Source organism: Sitodiplosis mosellana, unplaced genomic scaffold, assembly GCF_009176505.1.
Source record: "Sitodiplosis mosellana isolate CC-2019 unplaced genomic scaffold, AAFC_SMos_1.0 Smas_scaffold_6062, whole genome shotgun sequence".
In the NCBI taxonomy this organism is placed as follows: Eukaryota; Metazoa; Arthropoda; class Insecta; order Diptera; family Cecidomyiidae; genus Sitodiplosis; species Sitodiplosis mosellana.
The window spans coordinates 812,622-838,335 of record NW_022601303.1 but is presented as its reverse complement, the minus strand read 5'-3'; the positions used below and the strand labels follow the sequence as shown (position 1 = coordinate 838,335).

General features: G+C 36.8%; 3 protein-coding genes across 43 annotated transcripts in view; all 3 read left to right on the top strand.

The window, feature by feature from the left end:
• LOC129573368 (serine/threonine-protein kinase SIK3) overlaps window positions 1-9,795 on the top strand; it is a 30,749-nt gene extending 20,954 nt beyond the window's left edge. For 20 of the 41 annotated variants that reach the window (XM_055453803.1, XM_055453801.1, XM_055453806.1 and 17 more), the window contains 11 exons: window positions 1,675-2,010; window positions 2,292-2,378; window positions 2,514-2,682; window positions 2,994-3,372; window positions 3,634-4,097; window positions 4,601-4,814; window positions 4,947-5,080; window positions 5,670-5,882; window positions 6,546-6,716; window positions 7,026-7,602; window positions 7,696-9,795. In XM_055453803.1, the coding sequence (XP_055309778.1) occupies window positions 1,675-2,010; window positions 2,292-2,378; window positions 2,514-2,682; window positions 2,994-3,372; window positions 3,634-4,097; window positions 4,601-4,814; window positions 4,947-5,080; window positions 5,670-5,882; window positions 6,546-6,716; window positions 7,026-7,602; window positions 7,696-8,800 (3,849 nt within the window). In that variant the 3' untranslated portion in view covers window positions 8,801-9,795. The remainder of the gene's footprint in view (window positions 1-1,674; window positions 2,011-2,291; window positions 2,379-2,513; window positions 2,683-2,993; window positions 3,373-3,633; window positions 4,098-4,600; window positions 4,815-4,946; window positions 5,081-5,669; window positions 5,883-6,545; window positions 6,717-7,025; window positions 7,603-7,695) is intronic. The other 21 variants (XM_055453810.1, XM_055453817.1, XM_055453815.1 and 18 more) reach the window with 3 other exon arrangements.
• On the top strand, window positions 8,911-18,627 carry LOC129573374 (G2/mitotic-specific cyclin-A). The gene is made up of 6 exons (XM_055453832.1): window positions 8,911-14,357; window positions 14,945-15,168; window positions 15,727-15,970; window positions 16,610-17,059; window positions 17,445-17,692; window positions 17,912-18,627. The coding sequence occupies exons 1-6, from the start codon at window positions 14,142-14,144 to the stop codon at window positions 18,063-18,065; spliced, it is 1,536 nt and encodes a 511-aa protein (XP_055309807.1). The 5' UTR covers window positions 8,911-14,141; the 3' UTR covers window positions 18,066-18,627.
• A 3,202-nt stretch (window positions 18,628-21,829) lies between these two features.
• Window positions 21,830-24,278, top strand: LOC129573367 (uncharacterized). The gene is made up of 3 exons (XM_055453784.1): window positions 21,830-22,854; window positions 23,090-23,252; window positions 23,566-24,278. The coding sequence occupies exons 1-3, from the start codon at window positions 22,658-22,660 to the stop codon at window positions 23,776-23,778; spliced, it is 573 nt and encodes a 190-aa protein (XP_055309759.1). The 5' UTR covers window positions 21,830-22,657; the 3' UTR covers window positions 23,779-24,278.
• Window positions 24,279-25,714: the final 1,436 nt, after the last annotated feature.

Genomic DNA, 25,714 nt, shown 5'->3' with positions numbered 1-25,714 from the left:
GGTGATTATCGTTAATATTCTCTTTTTTGTTGATACTTCTCTCAATGACGTTTGGAGTCTCTGACGTCGGGAAAGTTTTTTTTATCCGGAAAATTTTCCCCAAATTCATTCAAATTAGACAGGCGAAGAGGGAAAAAGAAGATGATTCTTTGATTAGTTTCAAATGTGGAGGAGCAAATGTGCTTCATGAATATTGAATCATATATATGTTTGTGACGCATGCCACATAAAAAAAAACAAATTCCATGTATATGTATTGGCAATGTCATATTTGGTTACGTATTTACAGTTATAATCCATTTTTCTTCTATCCAACATTTATGCGCCAACACCCTCGACGGCGACGAAGACCACCGACAAAGACTACTGACATAGATTTTTTGTTGTTGTTGTTTTTGTTTTTACATAAGGATCACATAAACAATGTACAAAGCGCGAGACAGAAACAATGGCAAAGTAATCGAAAATACAAAGTTGTTACAAATCTAGACAGAGACACACGCAGAGCGAGAATGGGGAGGGGACAGGCAGAGCATGAAAATGAGCGAAAGAGAGAATGAGAGAGAGAGACCCAGAAAGAAAGAACTAACAAGAACACATATTTAAATGTGAAACCATATCGTATCCATAAACAGAACATTAGAGGGAAACAATTTTCTATGTTTTGATGTAATTGGGTCATGGATAAACCGGTCAGTTACACATTTTCAATATGTTCCGAAATAATGAAAAAAACAACAAGAAGGTCGGGTGGTGCACGGTGGAGATGGGGGATACAGAGAGATAGAGTAAGAGAGAGTGAGAATCGCTCACTGAGCGATAGAAGTGTCCATCAAGAGAGAAAGGAAAAGACAGAAAGAGAAGGAAAGAGATAGACACAGTGAAAATTGGTCAAACGAAATGCGCTGAGTTGAAAAAATGTGATAAAATCCATTTCGGAGGAGGGTGGATTTTTTTACACAGCACTTTCAAAAAAGTTCATTGATACGCGGCAGAGATTTCACTATGGCTGGGTCATTCGGTCGATAAACGATTACAACACTAACAACAAAAAACACGTATGAACAACATCGACCCTAGCATCGACCAACAAACTAAATATTGCTTTATCGATTTTACCCTTGATAATAATGCGTGCTTGGCTCTTGTTATCATCGGCCAATTTTCCGAAGCAAACCCTTTGCATGTGAAACCATTGATCATATAACTGATTGTTTGTTAAACAAACAAATAACTGGTATTTATGCTAGTTACTCAATTTAATCAAATCACTTGACTCACGTGGCTCGAGAACATCAAAAATCGATATTTTACATTCCAGAATCGTCTCTCTTTTATAAGGCTGTAGTCATAGCTGTACCGTTATCCTTTTTCATGAGTTTTTGAGGTAAATGAGTTTCTTCAGAAAGTCAACCGTTTTTTTTTTAGTAGGAATCGAACTTTTCGCCATGAATTAGTTCCCAGAAAATAATCAAGATGTCAATTTGACGTCAAATGATTGAGATTTTGGCGGTGTATGGGCACATTCAAATTTAAACGATTTTTTTCTTTCATAAGAAAAATTGAAGCGAATCGTTTTCAATCGATATTGTTTAAAATAATCAATTTTCCTAACAAATCCTGCTTTTGAACCATAAAATTAATTCCCCTTTTTTTTCTCTTCAATCGAAACAGGTGGCAATCAAAATTATCGACAAAACCTGCTTAGACGATGACAATTTAGCGAAAACCTATCGTGAAATATCAATCTTAAAATTGCTGCGACATCCGCACATAACTCGGCTGTACGAAGTGATGGAATCAAAGAATATGATTTATTTAGTAACGGAATATGCGCCGCGCGGTGAAATTTTTGATCATCTGGTGGCCAATGGACGGATGAAAGAGGAGGAAGCGGCACGAGTATTTGCTCAAACCGTATCGGCTGTGGAATACTGTCATAGAAAGGGTGTTGTACATCGTGATTTAAAGGCAGAAAACGTGTTATTAGATAACGATATGAATATTAAGGTGAGTGTTTGGTGTGTGTGTGTGTGTGTGATTTATGTATATATCGATCATCATAATAGAGTGTCTGCAATCGAGTGGTATAGAAAAAGGTGTGCGAAAGACAAAGAGAGAGAGAGACGACGACGAGAATATAAAGTTCATTGGCCTCTGTCGTTCTCTCTAATCGCAATTCAATTTTTTTTTTTAAATTCATGTCTCTCTCGCTCCGAATGTGTTGTTGATTTTTGTTTCTGTTTTTTTTTCTCCCTATCTCTCTTTTCGTTGATTGTTTTGTTTTGCAGTTGGCTGACTTCGGCTTTAGTAATACATTTGTACAAAATACATATCTCAAAACATGGTGCGGTTCACCGCCATATGCTGCCCCAGAGGTAAGTGCCACTTTGACGTCAATCACATTGTTATGTGTTTGTGTGCGGTTTTCTATTCTCCTCTCTTCTGCTGCTGCTGTTTTCTTTTTCGCTACCAGAAATCAACTATGTGTGTGTGTATGTTTTTCGTTTCAGGTTTTCTTAGGCCTTGAATATGATGGGCCGCGAGCCGACATTTGGAGCTTAGGTGTAGTTTTATATGTCTTAGTTTGTGGTGCTTTGCCGTTTGATGGTGCAACGCTGCATGACCTACGGAATATGGTTGTGTCAGGGAAATTTCGCATTCCATTTTTTATGTCACAGGGTAATTTGGATTGACATTCAGTATCTCGATTTCTTTTGCTTTGCTTCTTCGACATTCTTTCTTTCTTTCTTTTTTTTCTTTCTTTCTTTCATGCCGATGCTTTTTGTCGTCTTTTTTCTTTCTTTCTTCGCGATTATTTTCATGGCGCATACATTTTATTAAGAAAGAATGGAAAGAAGAAAGCAATAAATCAAACATTTTTACTTTGATAAATGGGCGAACTTTCAATTTGGTCGCTTTTTTTCCCCCAATCAATACCAATCGAAACCCATTCAAAAGTTATTTGAACATAAAAAATGTGTCCATTTCAGATTGTGAGCACTTAATCCGGCATATGCTGGTGGTGGAGCCGGAAAAGCGATACACATTGAAACAAATATCACAGCATCGATGGATGCAGTGCCGATCGCCATCGATCAATGAGGATGGCAGTAATACAACGCCAACAACGACAACAGCCGGCGCCGGCAGCGAAATTATCACGGAACTACCAGCGAAAAATTTAGATTCCATTGTAGTCAATCATATGTTACAATTGCCAAATTTAACATTCGATGAAATTGCCGAGTCGGTGCATCAAAATACATTCAATCATATTTATGCTATTTACAATCTGCTAGTGGATAAATTGCAAGCGAAACGCAACGAACAGCAACGTTTGCAACATCATGCCAGTTTAGGATATACAAAGTACGTGTTTTTTCTTGTTCCATTCCAATTTGAAGCTGGAATTTGGCAGTTTTTTTTGGCTTTTTGGATCTTTTCAAAAAATGTTCGGTTCAAAACTGCTTTAAGATTGAAACGATTTCAATGTTGATTATTTACATTCGAATTTCGAATCTTTCGAACAAAAATCAAGTTGAGATTTTGATTTTGATCGACTCGATGTTTACCAATTTTAAAAATATTTCTCATTTTTCTCGATGTTTACCAATTTTGTTCTGCATCCAGATCGCGAAAAGCAAGTATTACGACGGGAGTGGTGGAACGAACGGAAGCGTTGAAAAATGAAGCGCTTGATCGTTTGAGTCCGTTGAGTAATTCGGCCAATACGTTTGTCACATTCCCCGGAATCAGTGATTCGAATCATGAGCTCGAGAAATTCGTTGACATGGACATTGATACGCAACATCAAGTGGTGACACCGGAATTCAATTCAACGGGCGGCATGACGTATTCACATTTAGGAACAAATATGACATCGGGTAGTACACGACGGCATACCGTTGGCCCGGGTGATGTTGAACACGAACAAGCACTCGCCAATCCTGCTGCCGTTCCAATCAACTTTAAATTTGGCACTGATAACGCGCCACGGCTGCCCGTCAATTTGCCAATGATGCAAAATCAACCGTTGCACAATTTTACGATCAAAAATCAACACCTGCTCAAATTGCCCACTGTCATGGAAGCGAGTAAGTTATCAAGCATTTTTGCTTGAAGCCCAAAATAAGGCAAAAAAAGAATAAGAAAGAGAAAAAGAAAGAAGAAGAAGATTACTTTCGTTATTGACTGTCTCAATTGGACTTAAATCAAACAAAACGGCTTAAACAAAAACGATTTGTTCAGCAAAAACTAATTCAACACCCGAATTGAAATAGATAGTAAAACAAGGTTTACAAACAGACCAATGAATAAATTGACAAAAGCGAATGGCTTGGCAAAAATGGTGATATAAACAATTTTGAACGATAAGATAACGATTATTGGTGAAAAAGAACGAAAATTTATCGTTGAGACAATGACTCGTCAAGTCTGTGTTTGTTTTTTCTTCAAACTCCGATTTTTATCGATATTCAGCGAAAGTATTTTTCGGTTTTCCCTTTCTTTTTACGATTTAAAATCATAATAAATCGATGGAAGATATACAATAACAATGAAATGAGTACTAAATCGATTGATCAATTTGAAAATTTAGGTTCGTTTGGTCGTCGAGCTTCGGATGGTGGTGCAAATTTACAGATTTACTACACAACATCGGCGAGCAGTGGACAATCGGTGGAGCCAATCTATGCCAATCCAGCCAATGTAAAGGATCTTCGAATCGGTGTCGACTCAATGCAACAGCAACACAATGACAACATGACTGTCACGGTCGAAGGAAACGACGAACCAAATGACGAAATTCAAAGGTAATTTACTTTTCAATGGTCGCTGTTTTTTTATGTTTTGTTTAGAGGATTACATGAAATTGTAGCCTTTGCCAACGGAAATGTTACTTCCGAAGGATTCGTATTAATTGTTATGAAATTGTTAAACCACAGATACATGCACGGTCGTATGTGCTCGAAAACGGAAGAGAATGGTGCAGTGGATTCGTTAGAAATGCCAGTGCCAACAACATCTGGAGGACGAACAAGACGAACGGGTCTGTTGACTGTCATGGAAAGACCTCCAGGTAAATGCAATGTCGATTATTCATCCATTCGTTTGTGTCCATTCCATTGCCAATCGACCCCAAAACAACAACAAAAAAACAACAATCAAACGCTTTTACACCTTTTGCATGCCAAATACACTGCACATTGCATCCATCCCTCATCATGACGCTACACATACGTGGCGTTCAATTACTTGTCGTAGATTTTTGCAGTATCAATGCTTCACCCAATTTTTGTTTATGATTTTTTTTTACCACCAAAAATGATTTTTTTATTGATTTTTTTCCTTATTTTTTTTCTTTTTTTTTCTATTTTGTGTGCTTTTTGATTATCATTTAACAATTTGGCGTTGTGTAAACAAACTTCTTTTTTTTCGTATGACCAATCGGAAATGTGCACCACCAAAAATCAAATCCAACAAAATTGTCGTTGTTGACTCGCAAATAATTACGAATTAACAAAATATTCATACGATTTTTGTTTTCGACAAAAAAAAATTAAATCGAAATAACAACAAAAAAACAACCGCTTAATTGGCATAAACTAACACGTTTCGAATGAAAAAAAAATCCAATTTGAAACACACACAAATCCAAAAAAAAACAGTCATAAGTGATGAGCTGATTCGCGAAGTTGAAACTCGTATGAATCGTAATTATTTGCCACCCTCACTAAAATTGCATTGTTCGAATAATGCTGGCCAGCACAGTCCACCCACGGTGGGTCAATGCTCCCCGGCAACAAACACTTCGGCTATGCTAACCGCCCGAAGAACATTTGGTTCACGCGCATGTAAATTGCCGACCGTTCAAGAAGTTGGTAAGTGTCGTACTGTTTTTTTCTTTCTTTCGTTTATTTTTGAATTTTTTTTTCTGTGTTCGTTTTTTTTTGTCTCCACAACACACACAAACCGTTTGTTTTAGTTTTTCAAATTTGGTTTTGCCCGTCCCGTTTTATTTTTCCCAGTAGTATTGTTAGATAGTTTTTGCGGTGCTTAGCGATTATACTCATGCTATTGATGTTTAAGTGTTGGTTGAGTACAAAATACAATTACACACACACACAAGTAGATTTTGAACATTCGCCATACATGTTTTTGTCCGTTTTCGTCCATCGCGCACCAAATCCAAGCAGAACATAACTCTCAATGGAATTTTGAACAAAAAAAAGTGAATTAAAGTTAGTGAACAAAAACAATTCATGAAGAGATGATCAACATTTTAAATAACAAAAAAGGCAAAATAAGCTTAATTTAAGACGAAAGAAATCGCAATCGCATTGCCGATTGAAACAGTTTTACGCCGGTATCGAGGATAATGTTCAGAAATTCTGAATGAATCAGAATTAAAGCCAATGACTCTCAAGTACATGCCGTTTAAATGCGCCGTTTTTGGTTTACTTGAACTGTTCTTGAATGAAGAGATACAAAAAAAAATTCATTCGTTGACATTGTTTAATCTCAAGTTTTATACTCGAATACAGGTCGATACAGTCCCGTTCGACGAGCATCAGAAGGATCAAAGTATCAGCCATTGATCCATGGCCCATTGCAAGAATGCCAGCAGCTAATTCAACAGCAAAAGAGTATGGCACATCGTAATTTGTCATCGACACAAAGTCCGCCACTTTTGGATAACTCTTCCAGTTTACCAGGTGAGTGATATTGTCTATTTTTCTGTCAAGTGGTGTTGTCTTTTCGAATTCATGATTCAAACGGGAAGAAAGATTCAAAATGTATTTATTATTTGATCTTCAGGAGAATTTAAAAGTCTCCTGGAGGGACAAAGCTTTCAATTCGAAATCGAATTTCTCAAGAAATTTTCTGATTTTAAAGACTTCAATATGTTCGATATTCGTTCGGAAAGAATCGACATTTCTTTTGAATTATGAATCAGTCACAGTTCCATTTCTTCTCCTTTTCTAACTAATCCAACTAACGGAAATTTTTGTTTTCTCTCTCAGCATCTCCTGTTCACGTTAGTCGAAAAATTGACGAAATCGATATACCGAATGAGGCAATGACAACGGTCTATGCAACGCTCGAAAAATTGGTGGCCGAAAGTCAAATCACGATGGATTTGTTCAATCGAATTGTGTTCACCCGTAAAATGCCCATTGAATTGGCTCAGTATTTGGGTGTGGATATGCTGGCACAGCAACAAATGCCAGCAAATGCCTCAACCATACCAGTTAGTTTTAATCGTGGATTTTTTGTAGGTTGCAGTAGTAGTGGCTTAAATTCACCCAACTATGGTGCCACATCGCCCAATCATCATGTTAGCGGCAATTTATCAACGTCACAGAATTTTTCCACGTTTGACAATACGAATAGTGCTAGTCAGTCACCGATTCATCATTACAATTTAAGTGGTACATCGTCACCGAATTCATATTTAAATGCGGCCACCGCATCGCCAATGCATCAAATTACAAAAGGTATCAGTGGCCTGACGACGGGCGGTGGTTCAATAACACGGGGTACATCGCTTGCATCGGAAACGGCATCGAATCAACCGTTGGATTTAACCACGGAAAATAAGTGAGTTTCATTCTTCTTCTTCTTCTTCTTCTTTTTCGAATCAAGTTGAACCAAATTATTAAACTAATCGATGTACCTGTCTTTGTCCTACAGTAGTTCATCGAATGCGGCACCGTCATCGAGTACGGTAAACACGGCCGTTGGAACGGGTTGGTATGTTCCGGCGCAATTTTACGATTTGAAACCGTTGAATCTATCGCCGGCACAACCGTTACGCATCGTGCCAACGCCGCCAGCCTCACCAAATCTGTGCATCATTCAGGAGGAAAATCCAAATATGTCTTACCAGAGCCAGCAGCCACCGGAATCGGTGATTGCACCGCATTTCATTCAAATGTCATCGCCCGGTGATGATTGTATGATGTTGCATTCGCATCCGCAAATTTCGGTGACCGATGTGCAAGGCAGTGAAGTGACGCTGATCGCACATTCCGATCAAAGTCATGACAGTGAAGATTCACTGGATGCGCAGAGTTCGATGACGATGCAGGGTCTGATTATAAGCGAACCGTCAAGTGATATGCCATCGATAACACGTGGAGTGGGTCGAAAATCCAGCTTGGAAATTGAACATCGACAGGAAACGTATGAACGACGTGGCAGTGATAAGTCATTGGGGTTTAGTGATGATAGCCTGAGCAACGATTCGAATATTGTGTCACCCGGACACGAACAATCGGTCGCTAGCTCTGGCTTTAAAAGTGGCGATTCGGAAATTACCGAATCCAGATTGTCACCCGATTCTTTGTCGGCTGACAGCCGACGAATGTCCGAAGAATGCTATGAACTACCATTGCCGCATGAGTGCTCGGATCTGGATTCGTCACGCATCATTGAAATCGTTAAGCAAACCATCGATTTGAAATTGCCGCCAAAATGTTTCATCGTTCACAATGCCATCCAAGAAGCGAACAATTTTCCGGGCGGACCAACTGGCACCATGACATCATCGGCCAATGGCGGCGGCAGCAGCGCCAGCGATGATTGCGCCGATATGCCATTTTCACTGGACATTTCCAATTTGGATCGCGCCAATTTGAGCCTCGAATACTCGGGCGGCCTACAAATCGAACTACAAGTTTTCGGTGGCAAGAGTAAAGACAATTGCAACAAAGGCATTAAATTAAGACGAATTTCAGGCGATCAATTTGAATATGGGAAATTATGTCAACAATTAATTAGTTCATTGACTGTATGACTCGAACAAAACCGATAGGAGCATATTCACTCTCTCTCTACATCGGATCACTAAGAAGACATAAGATTGAGTCTTTTCGCTCTTTTTAGTTTCGTTGTGTGTGGTTTTTTTTGTTTTTGTTTTTTTTTTTAATTTTTAACGAAAATTTTCAACTTCTGCATTTCGACAATGCAATCAATTGAATTTCTTACTTTTTTCATTTTTTTTTTGTTTAGTATCGACGAATGTAAAATAGATTTAGAGAACGTCACGCAATTTGAAAATCTTCATTTCTTCCTTTTTCTTTGTTGTTTTCGTCTGACCGACGCGTTTGGCCAACACACTATTGAGAGGAAAACAAACAACGTTGGGAGTTGAACGCACATCATTCAGACACACCCACCAAAAGAAATTTCTTCTTCCTTTGGGGAGAATCCATCGTGTTTGTTGTCATTTGTCAATCAAAATTTGCATGGCAATATTGAAATTCGAATGGGATTCGATGTGGATCCAGAGAGAGTGATAGCGATAAATAGAGACAAAGTTGTTGGCAAAGAAGCAAAATTGCTGGAATTGAGTGTTAATTGAGAGTGTTATTGGCCTATGATTTATGCGCTACGGGTAAATGTGTGAGTGCCATCCTAAACTACTTCAAAAGACATATCAGCACACATGTTCAATGTGAGAGACGGAGCGACGGACCACCGCCGCGGTAGCGTGTGACCGTCGCCAATCAAACCGATTATTCGCCGAATCGAAAATTATCGACCGGCTCGAAGAGAATCGACTAACCGGGAAGAAATCAAACCGGGTCGGTTCAAATCTGTTCGGTTTTTTTTACACTTCCCACGAGGTGTAGGAGAGAATGTTCTTTTTTTTATATAGATAAATTATTTGAAGAATGAAACGTAACAATTGCAGTTAAGAAGCGTTCAGCTTCAAATTCGAATGATGGAAAATGTCAATTCAGAATAAATTTCTAGACGAAAATAAAAAAAAATAACGAAAACACAAAATTGTACCTAGCATTCCGAACGAAGAGAAAAAAAAATGAGACAACAACAGTTCAAAGAAAAAAAGAGAAAAAAAAAACGAGACGATTACAAAGAGGGCACCTCTGAATCCGCTTTATTTTGCTCATGGCAAATAAAACTTCAACACATTTAACAATTAGGAATTTAGCATATAAGTGAAGCAAAACAACAAAACACATGATTTAAAACAAATAACAAAAAAACAATGCGTTAACTTAGCCCGTATGATGTAGTTAGTCAAACAAAAAAAAAACAAAGTAGCAAAACAAATAAGAAGAGACAGAGAAAAAAAAAGCGAGAAAGAAAAAGAAGAAATAATATCAACTGTGTATATCATTTAAAGTGGAAACAGAAAAAAAGCCAGAAGTGTTTAAAGATAAGCCTTAAATTACTGCAACTATTGAGACAAAAACAAGACAAAAACAAAAAATATGTAAAACACACATATACACAGACACAAAATGCATACTTGCCCATTTGGCACATTTGGCTTTGATCATATTCACATATTTGTATGCCGAACAATGAACGAAAGATAAATCAAACAGCGCACAATACCATCCGATTCAGATATAGAACATCCAATTGACATGCACAAAACGGCTCGGATTCTTTTGAGTACATTACACACCATTTGGACACCATCTCTGGGCAGGAGACAAAAATTGTTTCAAGTTTCTACTTTCATTGACATTTTTAGGCAATTTCAGTTTTTTTCTACTTTAGAGCGATCGTATGAAACCAAAATCGTTTCGATCGTGTGTGACACGTATGGAATTTCGTTGAAACAAGTGATGTAGAGAAAAACGTTGAATTTTGAAGAAAAAAAATTGAACCAACCGATTCAAGACTATTTCTTTCGATTCACAAAAAAAAAATCTTTGTTCAGACTGATTGAAGACTGTTTCATTCAATTGAGCGACAAAAAAATATATCAGACTAATTTTTTTCTCCATTTCCTTCGAAGCCAAAACTAATTTGACGTTTCGATTTTTTTCAGCTCGAAAAAAGAAATTTCGTTCCATAGAGAATGTTTTTGATTAATCACTTTAAATCTTTAACCAAAACATTTGCTCCTGTCGACTTCAGTCACTTTAGATTGACTCGATTCGAATGAATCGACTTGAGTATCCAAAATCGACTCTTATTCTTCCTATTCTTTCTATTTTTGCGTTGCTTTCATTACGTCCTGTCCAAACGTGGTGCTCATTTTGCGACGAATCCTCTTAGACCGCAATCAGAAAAGAGAAGAAAATAAAATATAGTTTCAATCGAGGGTGCGATTGTGCGCAATAATAATTTTACGTGGTACACATATTATCGATGTGGGCGAAGAAGAAAAACAAGAAAACAAACTATCGAGACAAATTTCGTTCAAATACAACAAAAAAGAGAAGATAAACACTAATTCATACACATATTTTTAAAATGAATAATTAAAAAAAAACAAGACTGCTGTGATTTTGAAAAATTAGAAAGAGAAATGTAATATTACGGTTTGAATGGTCGATTTGCGTTTGGTGCTCTGATCGATCACTGACGAGTCGTCAGTGACGACAACCAATGTATTCGAGTGATCGAACAGTGCACCAATTGCCGAATGGTCAAAGCCATAATTTAATTTAAAAGCGGAAAAAAATTAAGGAAGTGAAAAAAACAAATTCCCAAATTTTGGATTGGAAACTAATAATTTGGATTGTGTTGAAGTGGCATCCGTTTTTATCGAATCGACGACGATAATCTTTGGAAAAAAAACCAAATCTTTCCGAACAACCATCCGATCGCTTTGCTCGAAATCAATCAAACGACACGGTCTACTCTGTGATTCCAATTCGAAAAACGATAAAACCACACATTTCACATAATCCAACTATTACTTCCACATCCATGGGGACTTCAAACAAAAAGAGAACAGAGAGAAGTTATTATATATTTAAAAAGAAAATCGTGGAAGAAGTGAAAATAGTAATTTCATTTTTAGTGTAATCAATATTCAAGTGAATGAAAGTGAAAATAAAGAGAAATTCAATTTTCCTCAACAAAAATATGACACAAAACAAAAACCAAACCAATTTTCAGTTTGTCTTTTATTTATGCGAAACCCCGTTTTGAATGATTGCGTACAGAAGCTTGTTGTGCTCTGATTACAGAAGGGAAATGATCAGAGGTTTAGGGAAGATATTTTTTTAGGTGGAGATTCAGAAGTTTAAGGAAGACTATTTTGGGGTGCAGAGGTTCTCCACTGGAGAATTTACACTGAATAAATTGATTGGCTCCCTTCTGAGATTTGCACTCTCTTCACTGACTAAAAAATAATTCTGTGACATAAAAAATAGAGAAAGAAAGAAGGAAAGGAGTGACCAGCAAATGATCAAAAACTGACTGAAAAACTGACCATTTGACTTTCTTGGTGAGAAAGAATTGGAATATGATTGTAGCAAGATTTAAACAAGAACGAAACATGACTGGAACATAACTGAAAAACCATCGAAAATGAATGTTCATCTATGAATTTCAGTGTGAACACATTCACATTGGATCAAACTGTCTGTGCAATATTGAGCTGTGACAACAACGACTGGGACTTTTTGTTGATCAACAATATAAACCGATGGGATTTTTTCTGATGACAAATGACCTCATACAAAATCGAAATACAAAGAGTGCAAAATTCTGTATTGTTGCTGTGACATTTCCAAACAACATTTTGATTAATAAAATCCTCAAAATCGAGTCATTTTCTTTTCATTCATGTCCACATGAATTATTCTAATAAATCCGATTTACAATCGTAATTTATTAAGACAGTTCAATTTACTGCTTTATTCAATTCTACTGCTTCAATTTAATTATTCAAACATTCCAGTCATGGATTCAACTTCTTCTCTCCGAATATTTCAAATTGAAATTTTCAATTCAGAATTCATCTTATTCTCTGAACGTCTTACAATCCGGGATTCACCATTCATTCAATTTAAATGGGATTCAATTTGGAATTTATTCCAAATGTACCTATAGATACAATTTTGATCTAAGAAAAAGTCGAGTAGAAATGCAAAAACCTTCCAAGATCATTTCGATTCGCAGTAAAATTTCGAGTTAAAATTTTTCAGCATAAAACATTTCAATTTCCTTTTAGAAATCTGCTTTTGAACCAAAAAAAAAGAAGAAATGTGTCAGCGCAACGATGTCATTCAGCGTGTTCAGCGCAGCATAAAAATGTGTTCAATGTCAAAGTTGGTGCTGGAATTCAGAAGAGCCCTTGCCGCTTAATAATTCAAATGGTTGGTGTGTTCCTTGTTTTTTCTCTTTCTATCGTCTGTTTTCACCACTGGCATTGAACGTGTTAAGTTTGTGCGCGAAGCGACATACACAATACACAGATCCCCTGTGCATCACATCATTCCAGCAGTGTAGAAGAAATAGCAATGAGCACGTACACACACGTACGAACGAGCAAACGAACGAACGAACGAAACGAATGAACGAACAAAACGAAACAAAGGGAAGAGAATAGAGGTAGAGAGACACAGAGTGCTATGGTTATGTAGTGAGTCGCGCAAGTGGTAGTAACATGGTGATAATGCGCGTAAATGCTGGAGTCGATATAAGCTGACTGTATATATGTGTGAGTGTGTTGTGTTCCCAACATCGCATTTTGTTTCTCTCTTCGTCTCTATCATTTGCACGGTCAACCATACGCTGAGTGTGTAGATTTGCTCTCACTCTGTCCGTTGGTCCTGCAAAGCATTTTTGAATTTTTTTCAAACACAACCGATTTCAAAGCGCGTTTCTCAGTGAGTGTTGGAGAAGCCATAGCATAAGCATCAAATGGAATTGTGAATCTCAAATATACGCATCATTTTTAGCATATTCTTGTGTCGTTCGTTTTGTGTGTAAGAAAAAAAAAGAGTAAACTAATCAACAAACGAGGAACAAACTCGTATCGTCTGTTCGAAAAATAAAATAAAATTTGTGTTGAATTTTTGTTGTAACAAATTCGTAAAGTAAAAAGAAGAGTAATGTTTTAGACATTTCGATGCATTAAAACCAAAAAAAAATTTAGTTGATTTTCTAGTGACAGTCGTGTATGAATGCGCGTGCCATAGTTCTGCGCATTTGACTTTGCACAATCGGAATTAAACTAGAAAACCATTTCACACACTCAATATTTCTCTCAATTCGGTGAATCCGTTTTTTGTTGTTGCCTTGATTCAAAATTAAAACGAGTTGACGGAATAAACCAACAACGACAACGAGTGTGAGAACCACAGGAGAATAAGAAACACACACACAGAGAGAGACGGAGAGAGGAAAAAAAAAGGAAAATGGCGACGGCATTTCGTATCCATGAAGATATTGAAAATGTTTTGGAAGCGGGCAAAAAGAAGGACCATCACAAAAATACAGGGAAAAACGAGCAAAAATTGCTGGATAAGCAACCATTGCGATCAACATTTGCGATTTTAAATAATGTGCACAACGACAATGGACGTAATGTTGCGGCTGCTTCGGCTACAAACACAACGCATGCACAAAAAACGGTAAGAACAACAACAACAACAACAAAACACACTGCACTTGCCCAATTTTAAATTGGTTTGATATTTTAAGATATCGCCTTTTTTCTGGTGCTATTAATTCGTTTGTCGTGCTGTTTTTTCGTTTGTTTTTTCGTCGTCGATACCGAAATTAAAGTGGTCTGCCCTTGAAATCATGTGAGAAAAAACCGCATTCCACTTTAATCGCGGATATTGAATCGATTCATGCTAGAGCGCCAGGCGCACACTATTCTTTTTCTCATTGTATCTGCGCAGTGTGCGCAATTTGGATGGCTTTATGATGCATTTTATGTTCCCACTTTTTCCCCATTTTTTTCTTCTTTTTTTTTGTTCATTTTTGTTTTCTTCGTAAAATCGTACATCACAATGAATAACATTTTTTGAAGTAAAGAGTAGATAAAAGAGTCAGTTGGACTCAAAGTGAAGTAAATAAAGAAACGAATCAAATTGAAGTAGATAGGAAAAAATTCCAAATTTTGTACATTGCTCAAAATAATTCGATCAATTGTAGCGATTCTCAATATCGACCATCTTTTTTTTCTCTTCTCTCTTCTCTCTCTCTCTCTCAGGCATTCAATGTGTTGCAGGGCAAAAGTACCGTTCTGAAAACGAACGACGAAAATGTGGTACCGAGAGTGCACAATGTTAAAACGGTCACCGAAACGTACAAAGCATTTGTTAGTGTAACAAGTACCAGCGTTGATACATCGGCACAAATCACCGACGAAAATCGGCCACCGCTCAAAGATGAAGTCGATCATGCCACCGTTAACTGCAGTTTCACTGGCATTCGGTTTGTATATTCTTCACCTTTTTTTCGGCTCTCTGTACCTATCTCTTTCTCTCTCGCTCTTACGGATGTAATGGATTTGAACATTTTTCCATCGAAATTTTGAACTTGTTGAACAATTCAACGTGTTGAAGCATTTTTGAATCGAAATTCGTTAAACAAAATATCGGATTTGGTTCGAGTGCATTTGTTGAGATTGAATTTTCGAATGAATTTCAATAATCAAACATTTTTCAATGGATTTGAAATGATTTTCTTTTTGAAATAATTTTTTTTTTGTTTCAAAATTGGATTTTTCTACTAAAATTTGCTCCCACTGTTCAACTGCTATTGGTCACATAGTCGCAAAATGATCGCTTTGATTGAAAAATGTTCAATGAAATTTCCGATGCTTTTTGGGAAAAGATTTTGTTTTGAAACAAGATGATTTTTGTTTCCAATAACAACAACAATACCATTCAATCTAATGGTAACCATTGCCCAATGAATCTAAGATACAGTTATGTTTCAAACCAAACGTTGCCGGTCGTCTAATTCGAATGAATTAAATTTGTTCCACAGATTGCCATTGCAAGAGATTAAGCAAGATGCCGAGACACCCGTGTGCATGCATGAAATTTTATCGCCCATGTCAATTGATAAATCACTTATTGAGAATGATGCAAACGTTTCGATTATCACGGTTGACGATCAAACCACAATTGCTGATGCTTCGGCTATTCCATCCACATCTGCAAAACGATTCGGTCTTAAGGACGATCTGGAGAAATTTTTCGAAGTCGAAGAATATCGTGATGATATTTTGGTGAGTTGAATCAGTTCGATGATTTTTTTTATCGGATTTTTTTTTTACAGAAACGAGAGAGTTGGGTTTTTATTAACGAGGAAATTGATTGATTCGATTCTTTTTTTGTGCTCAATGAAGAAAAGAATGCGTAGACTTTGTATCAAAAATAATCGCATTCATTCAAGAGATCTTCCTTGTGCTGTAGCAACTTTTCATGTGTTCAGTACAAATATGCAAAATGAAGAATAAAACATGAGTAATCGTGAAGTAAGAATGAGTGCCTGCCAAAAGTAATAACATGCTTGTGCATGGCCAACTGTGACATTCAACCATTTTGTTCAACTCACTTGCAAATGTAGTTGTGCATTGGTCATCAGTGATGATAGATTTCGAAAGATTGGCTGCACGCAATTCGAATTTTCTGTCTTCCACAATGAAGCATCTACGTGTGTGACGACAAGTCGGCTGCTTCATTGAGTCATTTTGTAATTTTTTCCGTTTGACTGTTCAATAATGATATTTTCTGTCTTCGATTCGAATTGTCTGTTTCATAAATTCCATAAAGAACCAATGCACCCAATAAAAAAAATGTGAAATAATCTGTCGCTTTGTGTGGTAATGACCAATTTTTTTTTCATTCATTCCTTTCCCATGCAGGACTATTTGCGTGAAGCAGAAGTGCGTCACCGACCCAAGCCAATGTACATGCGCAAGCAACAAGACATCAGCCATTCGATGCGCACAATTTTGGTCGATTGGTTAGTTGAAGTGGGCGAAGAGTACCGTTTACAGAATGAAACACTGTGTTTGGCCGTTTCATACATTGACCGCTTCCTCAGCGTAATGTCGGTGGTTCGTGCAAAATTGCAACTGGTCGGCACAGCTGCAATGTTCATTGCCGCCAAATACGAAGAGATCTATCCACCAGATGTCGGCGAATTTGTCTACATCACCGATAACACGTACACCAAGAAGCAAGTGCTACGCATGGAGCAGCTCATTTTGAAAGTGCTGACATTCGATCTGTGCGTTCCCACCACATCCGTATTCCTCAACGCCTATCCAATTGTCGATGATCTACCAAACGACGTCAAATTTATGGCACAAGTAAGTTGATTCAACAAAGAGTGTAGTTTTGCTACCGAGCAGGCCGGAGCTAAGCTGAATTGGCTGACACAGACGACTGAAGCGGTATTTTAACGCAGTTTGCGTGCAAAATTTTCCTTGCGAGCAAAGATTCACGTTTTTTCCAAGATAAATCGCAGCTGGCAATGCACAGTTGAGTGCGTTAAAATAACACTTCAGGCGCCGAAGTCGGCAAACTCATACCCAGCTAAAGACTGATCAGCAGCGAAAAGACACTCTCTGCTATCGAGATAATTGTGAAAAATTCGATTTGAAAATGAATTGAACGGTGTCCTCGTCATCAATTCAATGGCTTTGACTAGCTTGAATGAATAAAGACTAAAACCAACTCATTTTCCCATTGCAGTACTTGAGTGAATTGTCATTGTTGGAAGCGGAACCGTACTTGCAATACACACCATCGATGATATCAGCCGCTGCAATTGCATTGGCCCGTCTCAATTTCAATTTACCCATTTGGACGGCCAGCCTCGAGCAGCACACCAATGTTCAAATCCACAATTTGACTGATCTTATTCTACATTTAAGCGAATCACACTGTGCAGCGGTCAATTCGCCGCAACAGGCAATCCAAGACAAATACAAAAGTAGCAAGTAAGTATGAATGGGGTGGTGTTATTTGAAAGGAGTCTTGAGCACCTTCTGGTGGTTCACGATTCGTCAATGACTAATCATCTGGCGATGGACGAACTATTTGGATATTCAATACCTTTTGATTGGGCCGGGCTATACCACTCAATCTATTTCAAAAAGGTGCTGATTACCATTGATTTTGTCTCCTTCTAATCCATCCATTCTCTTCTTCCTATCCAGATATTTGGAAGTATCGACGCGAACGCCGTTGCGAGTAGACGAAATGGTATTATCGACAGCCATTCAACAATTGGATGATTTCGAAACGGCCGATACCGACAAGTGTAATGAGAATGTAAGAAAGATGATTTCATCGCTGCAGTTTTTATCATAAACAAAAGAAGAAGATCGAGACAAGCGCATGACATAGAAGACGAACAAAAAGTAAATTAGTATCGTTTGCCGCAAGGAACCAGAACAACATAAACAGAGAACCAAAGTGAAAAAAAAAACAATTCCATATTCTTTTCGTGTAAAGAAACCAATTCGTTCCGCTAAATATTATTGTGTTGTGTACGCATGCAATCCAAATTGGATTTATTTTAGATGTTTAAACATTTCTTTTTGATCGATATTTCCCATTGAGACAGATTAGAATTTAATGAAAATGTGTAGTTAGTATTTTTGTTTGATTTTTTAACTCGAAGATTAAGGACGACGGTTTCCATTGACATTTGAACAAATAAGTAGAAACTATGAGAGAGAGATTTTTTTTTTCGTTGTAAAATGATGTGACAAATTCAAAATTTTGCCGAAACATAAACTTTGTGAAAAAATAATGAGAAAAAAAAATCTGTTCAATGTTCGAAGAAAAGAAAACGAAGATTCTTATTATAAAGAACAAAAAAAAATAGATGAATAAAAATGTACGAATAAATATACACTTAAATGCAAAATACTGATGATAAACTACTTTTGCACGTTCCGTGATCGACATTTTGTTTCGATTCCATTTATCGAGCTACTCCAAACTCTTACGCTTAAAACAACCTTTTTTTAAAAAATAAATATGAAACAGCAACAAAAAAATGAACAAAGATAGAAAATATGACGAAAAAAAAGGAATAAAAACACATGAAATACACTTTATTTTAGTCCGAATGTGCGCCATGATATGATTTAGTCATTAAGTTGAGGATGAATTTCTTCCACATGGATTCATAAAAACGTTTTTTCCATGAAAAACGAATCATTTTTACGGAGAATGAAAGAAAAAAATTCACAAGAAGCAAATGGTTCTCCAAAAAAAAAATCTAGTTTTTCTAAACGAGTCAATTCTCAATTCTAAACGAGAGCCTTTTTCGATTTGACACACATTTCTAGTTAAATGCATGCTATTCAAATAATACTTCAAATAAATGCGATTTTAACACAGGCGCATGTTAAAATACCCAAGACCCTCTTCGAAACCATAGACACTTAGATGTTAACGCTAATATTTATTTAGTTCAATTTAGACATAAAATTGTTTGTAAGTTTTTGCGTGCGTAATTCAAGCGCTGTATGTGTTGCGCCGCCACCGTCGATGCCGCCTCGATTTAAGTCGTTTAATTAATTTATATGCACATTGATTTGATTTTGGTCCACACTTTGTAATAAAAACAGAAACAACAATCAGAAACGATATCCATTAAGTTTTCGATCTGTGTGTCATCCGATTTCAACGTACAAAATTCTGTAATTTTTCGTAGAGAGTATTCCAATCGATTTAAGCCTTCTTTTTTTTTTATTGTGAACCAACATTCGCGATTAATTTTATTCAATTTAATGCTCTTCACATCCACAAATGAAAAAAATTCCCATCTTTATTGTAAAAATGCCCGGATACTTCATGGAGCTCACAAAAAAACAGAGAACAAAAGCAAAAAAAAGACATAAATTCCCATAATTTGCTGCATAAAATCCACAACCAAATGGCTACCACTGAAAATTTCTAAATAAGCTTAGTCTTAAACACTCCTCTTTCTTTATTTCTTTTTTTTTATCATTTTTCTTTATTTTTTTATATGTTTGCGGATTCGCCATAACTTCTTTTTCAAGATGTGCATGCATTTCGCATCAAAATGGTAAATTAGCTTTAAATAGAAATTAAACAAACAAAAAAAAAACAGACAAATCAACCATGTTCGGATTGTTGTAAGGAAAATGTGAAAATAAAAATGCGAAATATTATCAAATTCAATTTGCTACTTTTTTGGATAATTTTAGCTAGCTCTAACACATTATTTCAATTTTAAATTGTTTTTATAAAGGAAGAAGCCGAATGATAATGACGCGATCGAAATGAGAGAGATAGACCGCTGTCTTGTTTAGCTAAAGACATTTTTTATTTTCTAAAAAACGATTCGAATCGTATTGTTTGAGATTCATGAATCTGATCGTTGTGCTCATTCAATGTAATTTTCAACAGTCATTATTATTGGTCAGAATTTTCAAGATTGGCTTTTGAACGGCCGTTGTCAAGGTTGGTCGTTGAAAATGACTCATTTCAAATTCGCTTGCTGTTAAATATTTGTAACGGAAATTGGGAAAATCAATTTGGATTCCAAACCGGAAAGAAGACTCCCGTGTCTTAAAACAACGGTATGGAGATGAGTATGGTGGGGTGAGTACGTGCACAATTTCAACGTAAATAAAAACAGGCTAAATAATTTCGATTTCAATTAATGGAAAGTGGATGAAAATGTCAATTCAATTCGTCCTAGATCAGATAATTTTCAATAGTTCTCATTGATTCACTAAGTCTCTGATCTATGGTATATACATCAAAATGATCTGAATATCAAATTGTTTTGATATCCGGAGTTGGCACCAGATGGTGGTACCTGTGCCACTAGTCGACCAATTGTCCCACTTTTTGATCAGTTCGTTGCAGTCACAAGCTTGGAATATATACTGTCTGATCCGGTTTTTAGCTGGAAAATCCAATAGAATGTGAATTAAATTTTTGCATATTTGACACTTTATGCCACACATCATTCGAACTTTCATTGTCAATAGCATGTTCATCAAATTGCAACTGTTTTGCGGATTGCTTCTTCGATGATTTTCGATTCGTTTTCCTTTGTAGCAACTGTCAATTCGTACTAATGGATCGTACTAGTATATTTACTGCAGCAGATGGGCTGAAGGTGGATGCCATTCGTTCTGGGCTGGAATTCTAAGACATTCCACCTAAATGGTGCGGAAATATTTTTTTTGTACGTTTGTACGTAAGACTATATTGGAGTGAAAGAGAGAGATTCCACTAATTTTCTGGATACCACCGAAATTATTAAGATAACTCAATTCCGGTGGTAACCAAAAAATTTGTGGAATCTCTCTCTTTCACTCCAATATAGTCTTACGTACAAAAAAAAATAATTCCGCACGATTTTGGTGGAATGTCTTAGAATTCCAGCCCTGGTTGTTATGTCTTTGATATCAATCACTGGCACAGAAATTGGGCCTTGCTTAAGTGTTCTGACCAGTACTCGCGATTCAATCCAATTTCAGACCAAAATCTCTTCTGATCGCATACGGAACTCGATCCAATGGCATTTGTAGCCATGATTCTAGAATAGTAAGTTGTACTTGGTGGAAAATTCTGCAAAACATACGACGGTTTTTTGAATCATTGTTCTTTTTCTGTTGTTGATCACGTCTGCTAAAGAAAGAATCAATGAATGTTGATTGTATAGCTAAAAGGTACCAGCAAAGCTGGTTCAATGTAAAAAAGTTAATGTTTTCTCCATTTTCAATTTACCTTTTTATTTCTATACACTATACATGCGGTCAGATGTCAAATGATTTTTTGATTTTGGGCCATTTGGCGACATCTGCATACATCCATTTTTCCCCCAAACGGCCGGATGAATGGCATATTCATAAAAGTCAATAAACACGAGATCATCGAAATGTCAAAAGTGATTTCCGAATATAGCCTCCGGGTGATGTGTGTTAGCAGTAGCACCCACCGCTCACGATATTTCAACAACAGATGTAAATATTAAGTAACATAAAACCAATTCATTGTTTACAGTGATTTTCAGGGATAAACACAAGCGAGATGAGAAATGTGTTCAGTTCATTGTTGTTAGTGCTATGCCTAAAGTTCAATTCAAAATAAGGCATTTTGATCCTACGTAAACAAATGAAATGGTGTAATAGCTGTTTTGAGTTCGATTCCAATTGATGCATGAATGTTTTCGCTTCGGCGATATGATTTCTGCAACGTCACCAATATTATTTCAATCAATTGCATTGTTCGTCATCAAAACATCCGTAAACCGCATGAAGGGAGTGAATTATGTGGCAAATCTTGTGCCGAAGATATTTTCTTAAACGACAATCCCATCGAATTTGCATCACATAAATCGAGCGAATGGAAAAACAGACACCGAAATTCATACGGAATCAAAAATTGGTGTTGAAACGCTGTGTTTGTATCCAAGCCGAGAGATTTTGTATTTAGCAAAACATCAACATCGGCAAAACGATGACGGTTCAAAAATCACACATACACACAAACAAGGCAGTGTCGATTGTTTTGTTGCTGAAGGCGATTTTTGCGTTGTTTTCATTACGAGATAAGGACTTTGAAGACCAGTGCGAAAATACATTGGTGTTCGACGTTTCAACGGTAAACTCTCGGCTGTGAGTCGCACGGAGTATCGCATCAGTGTTGGGTTTTTGACAAACTGTCATCGAATCGGTCGGTCACACCAAAGCATTCATCGGCTGTATTTCAAAGCAATCAGATCGTTTTCTTTGGTGTCATTTTTTTTCTTTCGATAGCAAATCGCAAATAATTGAAAAAATCGACCAAAAAAAATCAAAATCGAGAAAACTAAACGATAAGCAAGGTATTTCGAAACGTCTAAATAAGTGGGTTTGTTGGAATTCAATTAGTTGGCTGCTATTAATCGGTGTTTTGTGCGTGTTAAGATGAAAATGTCGCACCTACAACTCCCGAGCCTTTTGGAAATGCGATTGAATCAGGCGATCGAGAAAGTCGAAGTCATTGCTGATGGAGCCATCGAAGCTGACGTTTTGGCACGAAAGACTGAATTGGCGGCGAAGATCAAGCATGCTCGAGATGAAAATGCCCGATTAAAGGTCCAACTCCAAGCCGCGGTTCAACAGTAAGTGCTTTTTATTGAGTAATTCAAGAAAAAGGGACAGTTTTTGATTGACGCGATAAAAAGTGTCGATCAATAGTGATGATCCTCGGATTTATACACTTTTCTACGAATTTTGGAGAAGAAACACTGAAAAAATTATTGTGTCACGAAGCCGACAACCATTCTTCTAAGACACCCCTTTGTACTAAACACACATCACACCAAGTTCATTGTAAATCCTAATTTACTTTTTCAGTTGCGTTGCAAATGGATTCGACATCCAGCGTTTCGAAGAAATGGCACAGTCGCACAAAGATTCATCCGATCGCATCACAAATGCACAGCAACGGTTGAACGATGACACTGCTAAAGCTGAATTGACATGGAACCGCTTTGGATTCCCTCGGCCAATAGTTGTGGTGAGTATCGAAGAACATTTTCGAAAATGCCATTTTATTCCGTGTTGAAAGTGCCGTTTGTTCAATATCTTCTCTCGTTGTGATTTAGTACGAGTAACCATACTTCCAATGATTTGCAAATAATAAGAAAAATGGCTTGAAATCACTGAGCTGCTTATGAATTCTCGGATTGAAAATCAAATTTGGATTATTTAATCAGAAAATCAAATTGAATAAATAGATTGAAGAAATGCTTCAAGAGTTGCTTGAAAATTTCCCAAAATTTTCCCACAACTTGATTAATTCTTTCCCTTTGTATTCTTTCATTGCGTAGAAAAAGGAGGAAATGAGCAAAGAAGAACGCATTGGTCTTTTGACGGCCAAAATGGCGAATCTGAAGGCGGAACTAACAAAACTGCAAGCCAAACAACGGGTTATTTTGGGTTCGCAAAACGAGTACGACGTTCTGTGCAAGCTCGAGAAGAAATTGAACAAGAAGAAGCGGTCCAATGGCGATGACGGAAAAGTCACATCGAACCAGGTATAATCTGGATGCATCGAATTCATATTTGATGCCTCGAACGATTGTTCGCATATTTACCGGATCAAAAAAAAACAGTCAAGTGCAAACCAGAGAGTAGTGTATATGAATTTGGAATCGAAAATCGACATAAAAATAATAGACCATAGACCTATAATGGCTCAAAAACTTAAATTTCAATATTCAATTCTTCTTTTCTAATACTTTGTTGAACCTAATCTCTGTTTTTTCGTCGGTTTTAAGAAATTCAACAGAGAACGTTCACATATCGTGTCATGTAACATGTAGCCAATTTACTTATTTGCTTAAGCTTCGATGAAGAAAACAAACAAAAACGGAACAATTCAAAATTAGTAGGGAAAATCGGAAGAAAATGAACGCAATCATTATTGAAATTGATTATTATTCGAATTGATCTAAAGAAAGGAGCCTTTTAAATGAACAAAAAATGAAATTGAAATGGTCAAAAACATATAACTCTCAATAAAACGAAAAAAAATCCGTTATATACCGTTGAAATCAACGGAAAAATCTATGATTTGAAAACATTTGTTTTAGGAATAAAATCAAATTTTCTTTTGGAAAAAATGCATTTTTTTTTGTTTGCAATGCAAACTTTGCATAGCAATCCTCTTTGTGAATCAAATATTCTGGATCAAAATCATGTAAGTATAGTCAAAATTGTTTATTGCAAATCAAGAAAGGCACTTAAAAATGTTTGTAGTCGAAAAAAGCTATTTCAAGCTCGAGCCTCCGAACAAAAATTGAATCGATAAATTTTCAATTTCAAAGCGATATCTAAACAAAAAAATATTGTGATGTATGTGTGAGTGATTGATGAATCAACAACCGATTTGTCCATCAATTTCACTAAACGCGTGTGTGTTCGTTCGGAATTCTAACGTTCACCGGAATTTCGATCGATTTGAAATCCAATTGGAAATGTTTCGTGTCAAAAACTACGTGACTTTTTGTGAAATTTGCTGATTGTTATAAAATGGTACGACAAAGGAGAAAAAAAACATTCGGGACGAGGAAAAAAAACTCTATCTATCCAACTAGTGGCATGACATGTTTTTGCATGTTTAAGTAGCGACACATGTGTTCAATCGGACACTCAATGAATTTTTGAATAATTTTTCACAATGTTCTTTCTCGTCGTCAGCGGCACAAATTGATCGAGAATGGGAAGGAAAATTTGTGTTTATATGGATAGATGACAACTGGTTTGTTTTATTTCTCGTCTCTTTTATAGTTTTGGAGTTGTTATTTTGACATACACTTGAAATAGTTATATGAGAGAGGCAGTGGGAGAGATACAGTGTGTGTGAGAGGGAGAGAGAGACAGTGAGAGCATATGTAGTCACTTGTGAAAAAAGTGTTGTTGACGTTTACGGTTGTAAGTGTACAATGTGCATAATATTCAGACAGCCGGAGCACGCAATGGAAATGATAGTGAAACAGAGAGACGATAGTGCGACAATGCTAACGGTATGAGTAAAATGAATGTTGCTATTGTGTATTCCGAACGGGAAAAATCTACGTACTCGAATACGGCGTTTGAAAAGCGCTTTTCCGCTTTTCAGCATCTCAACTCGCCTATTTTATGTGATGTGCTCGTTTAACGGATGTCATGTTTACAAAGTTCATGTGAGAGGCAGTTTCATAGTGGCGGTCATTCAACTTGTGTTGAACGAGAGATAAGAAAGGAAAATAAAACCGGCCGCTTTCTCCTCCCTCAAAGAGAGACAAGTGTGTCTCTTTGCAAGAGTTGGAGTTTTTTTTCTTCGAATTTCCCACTGATACCTTGACTAATGATTGGCCTTAACACCTTGGACGCTTGCTATCTACTCGATAATATCATTTTTGCACGGTAAGCATTTTCACCGGGCCATGAGTCGATTCACTTTGGCGAGACATCATTTTTTTTTCTCTGTTCGTC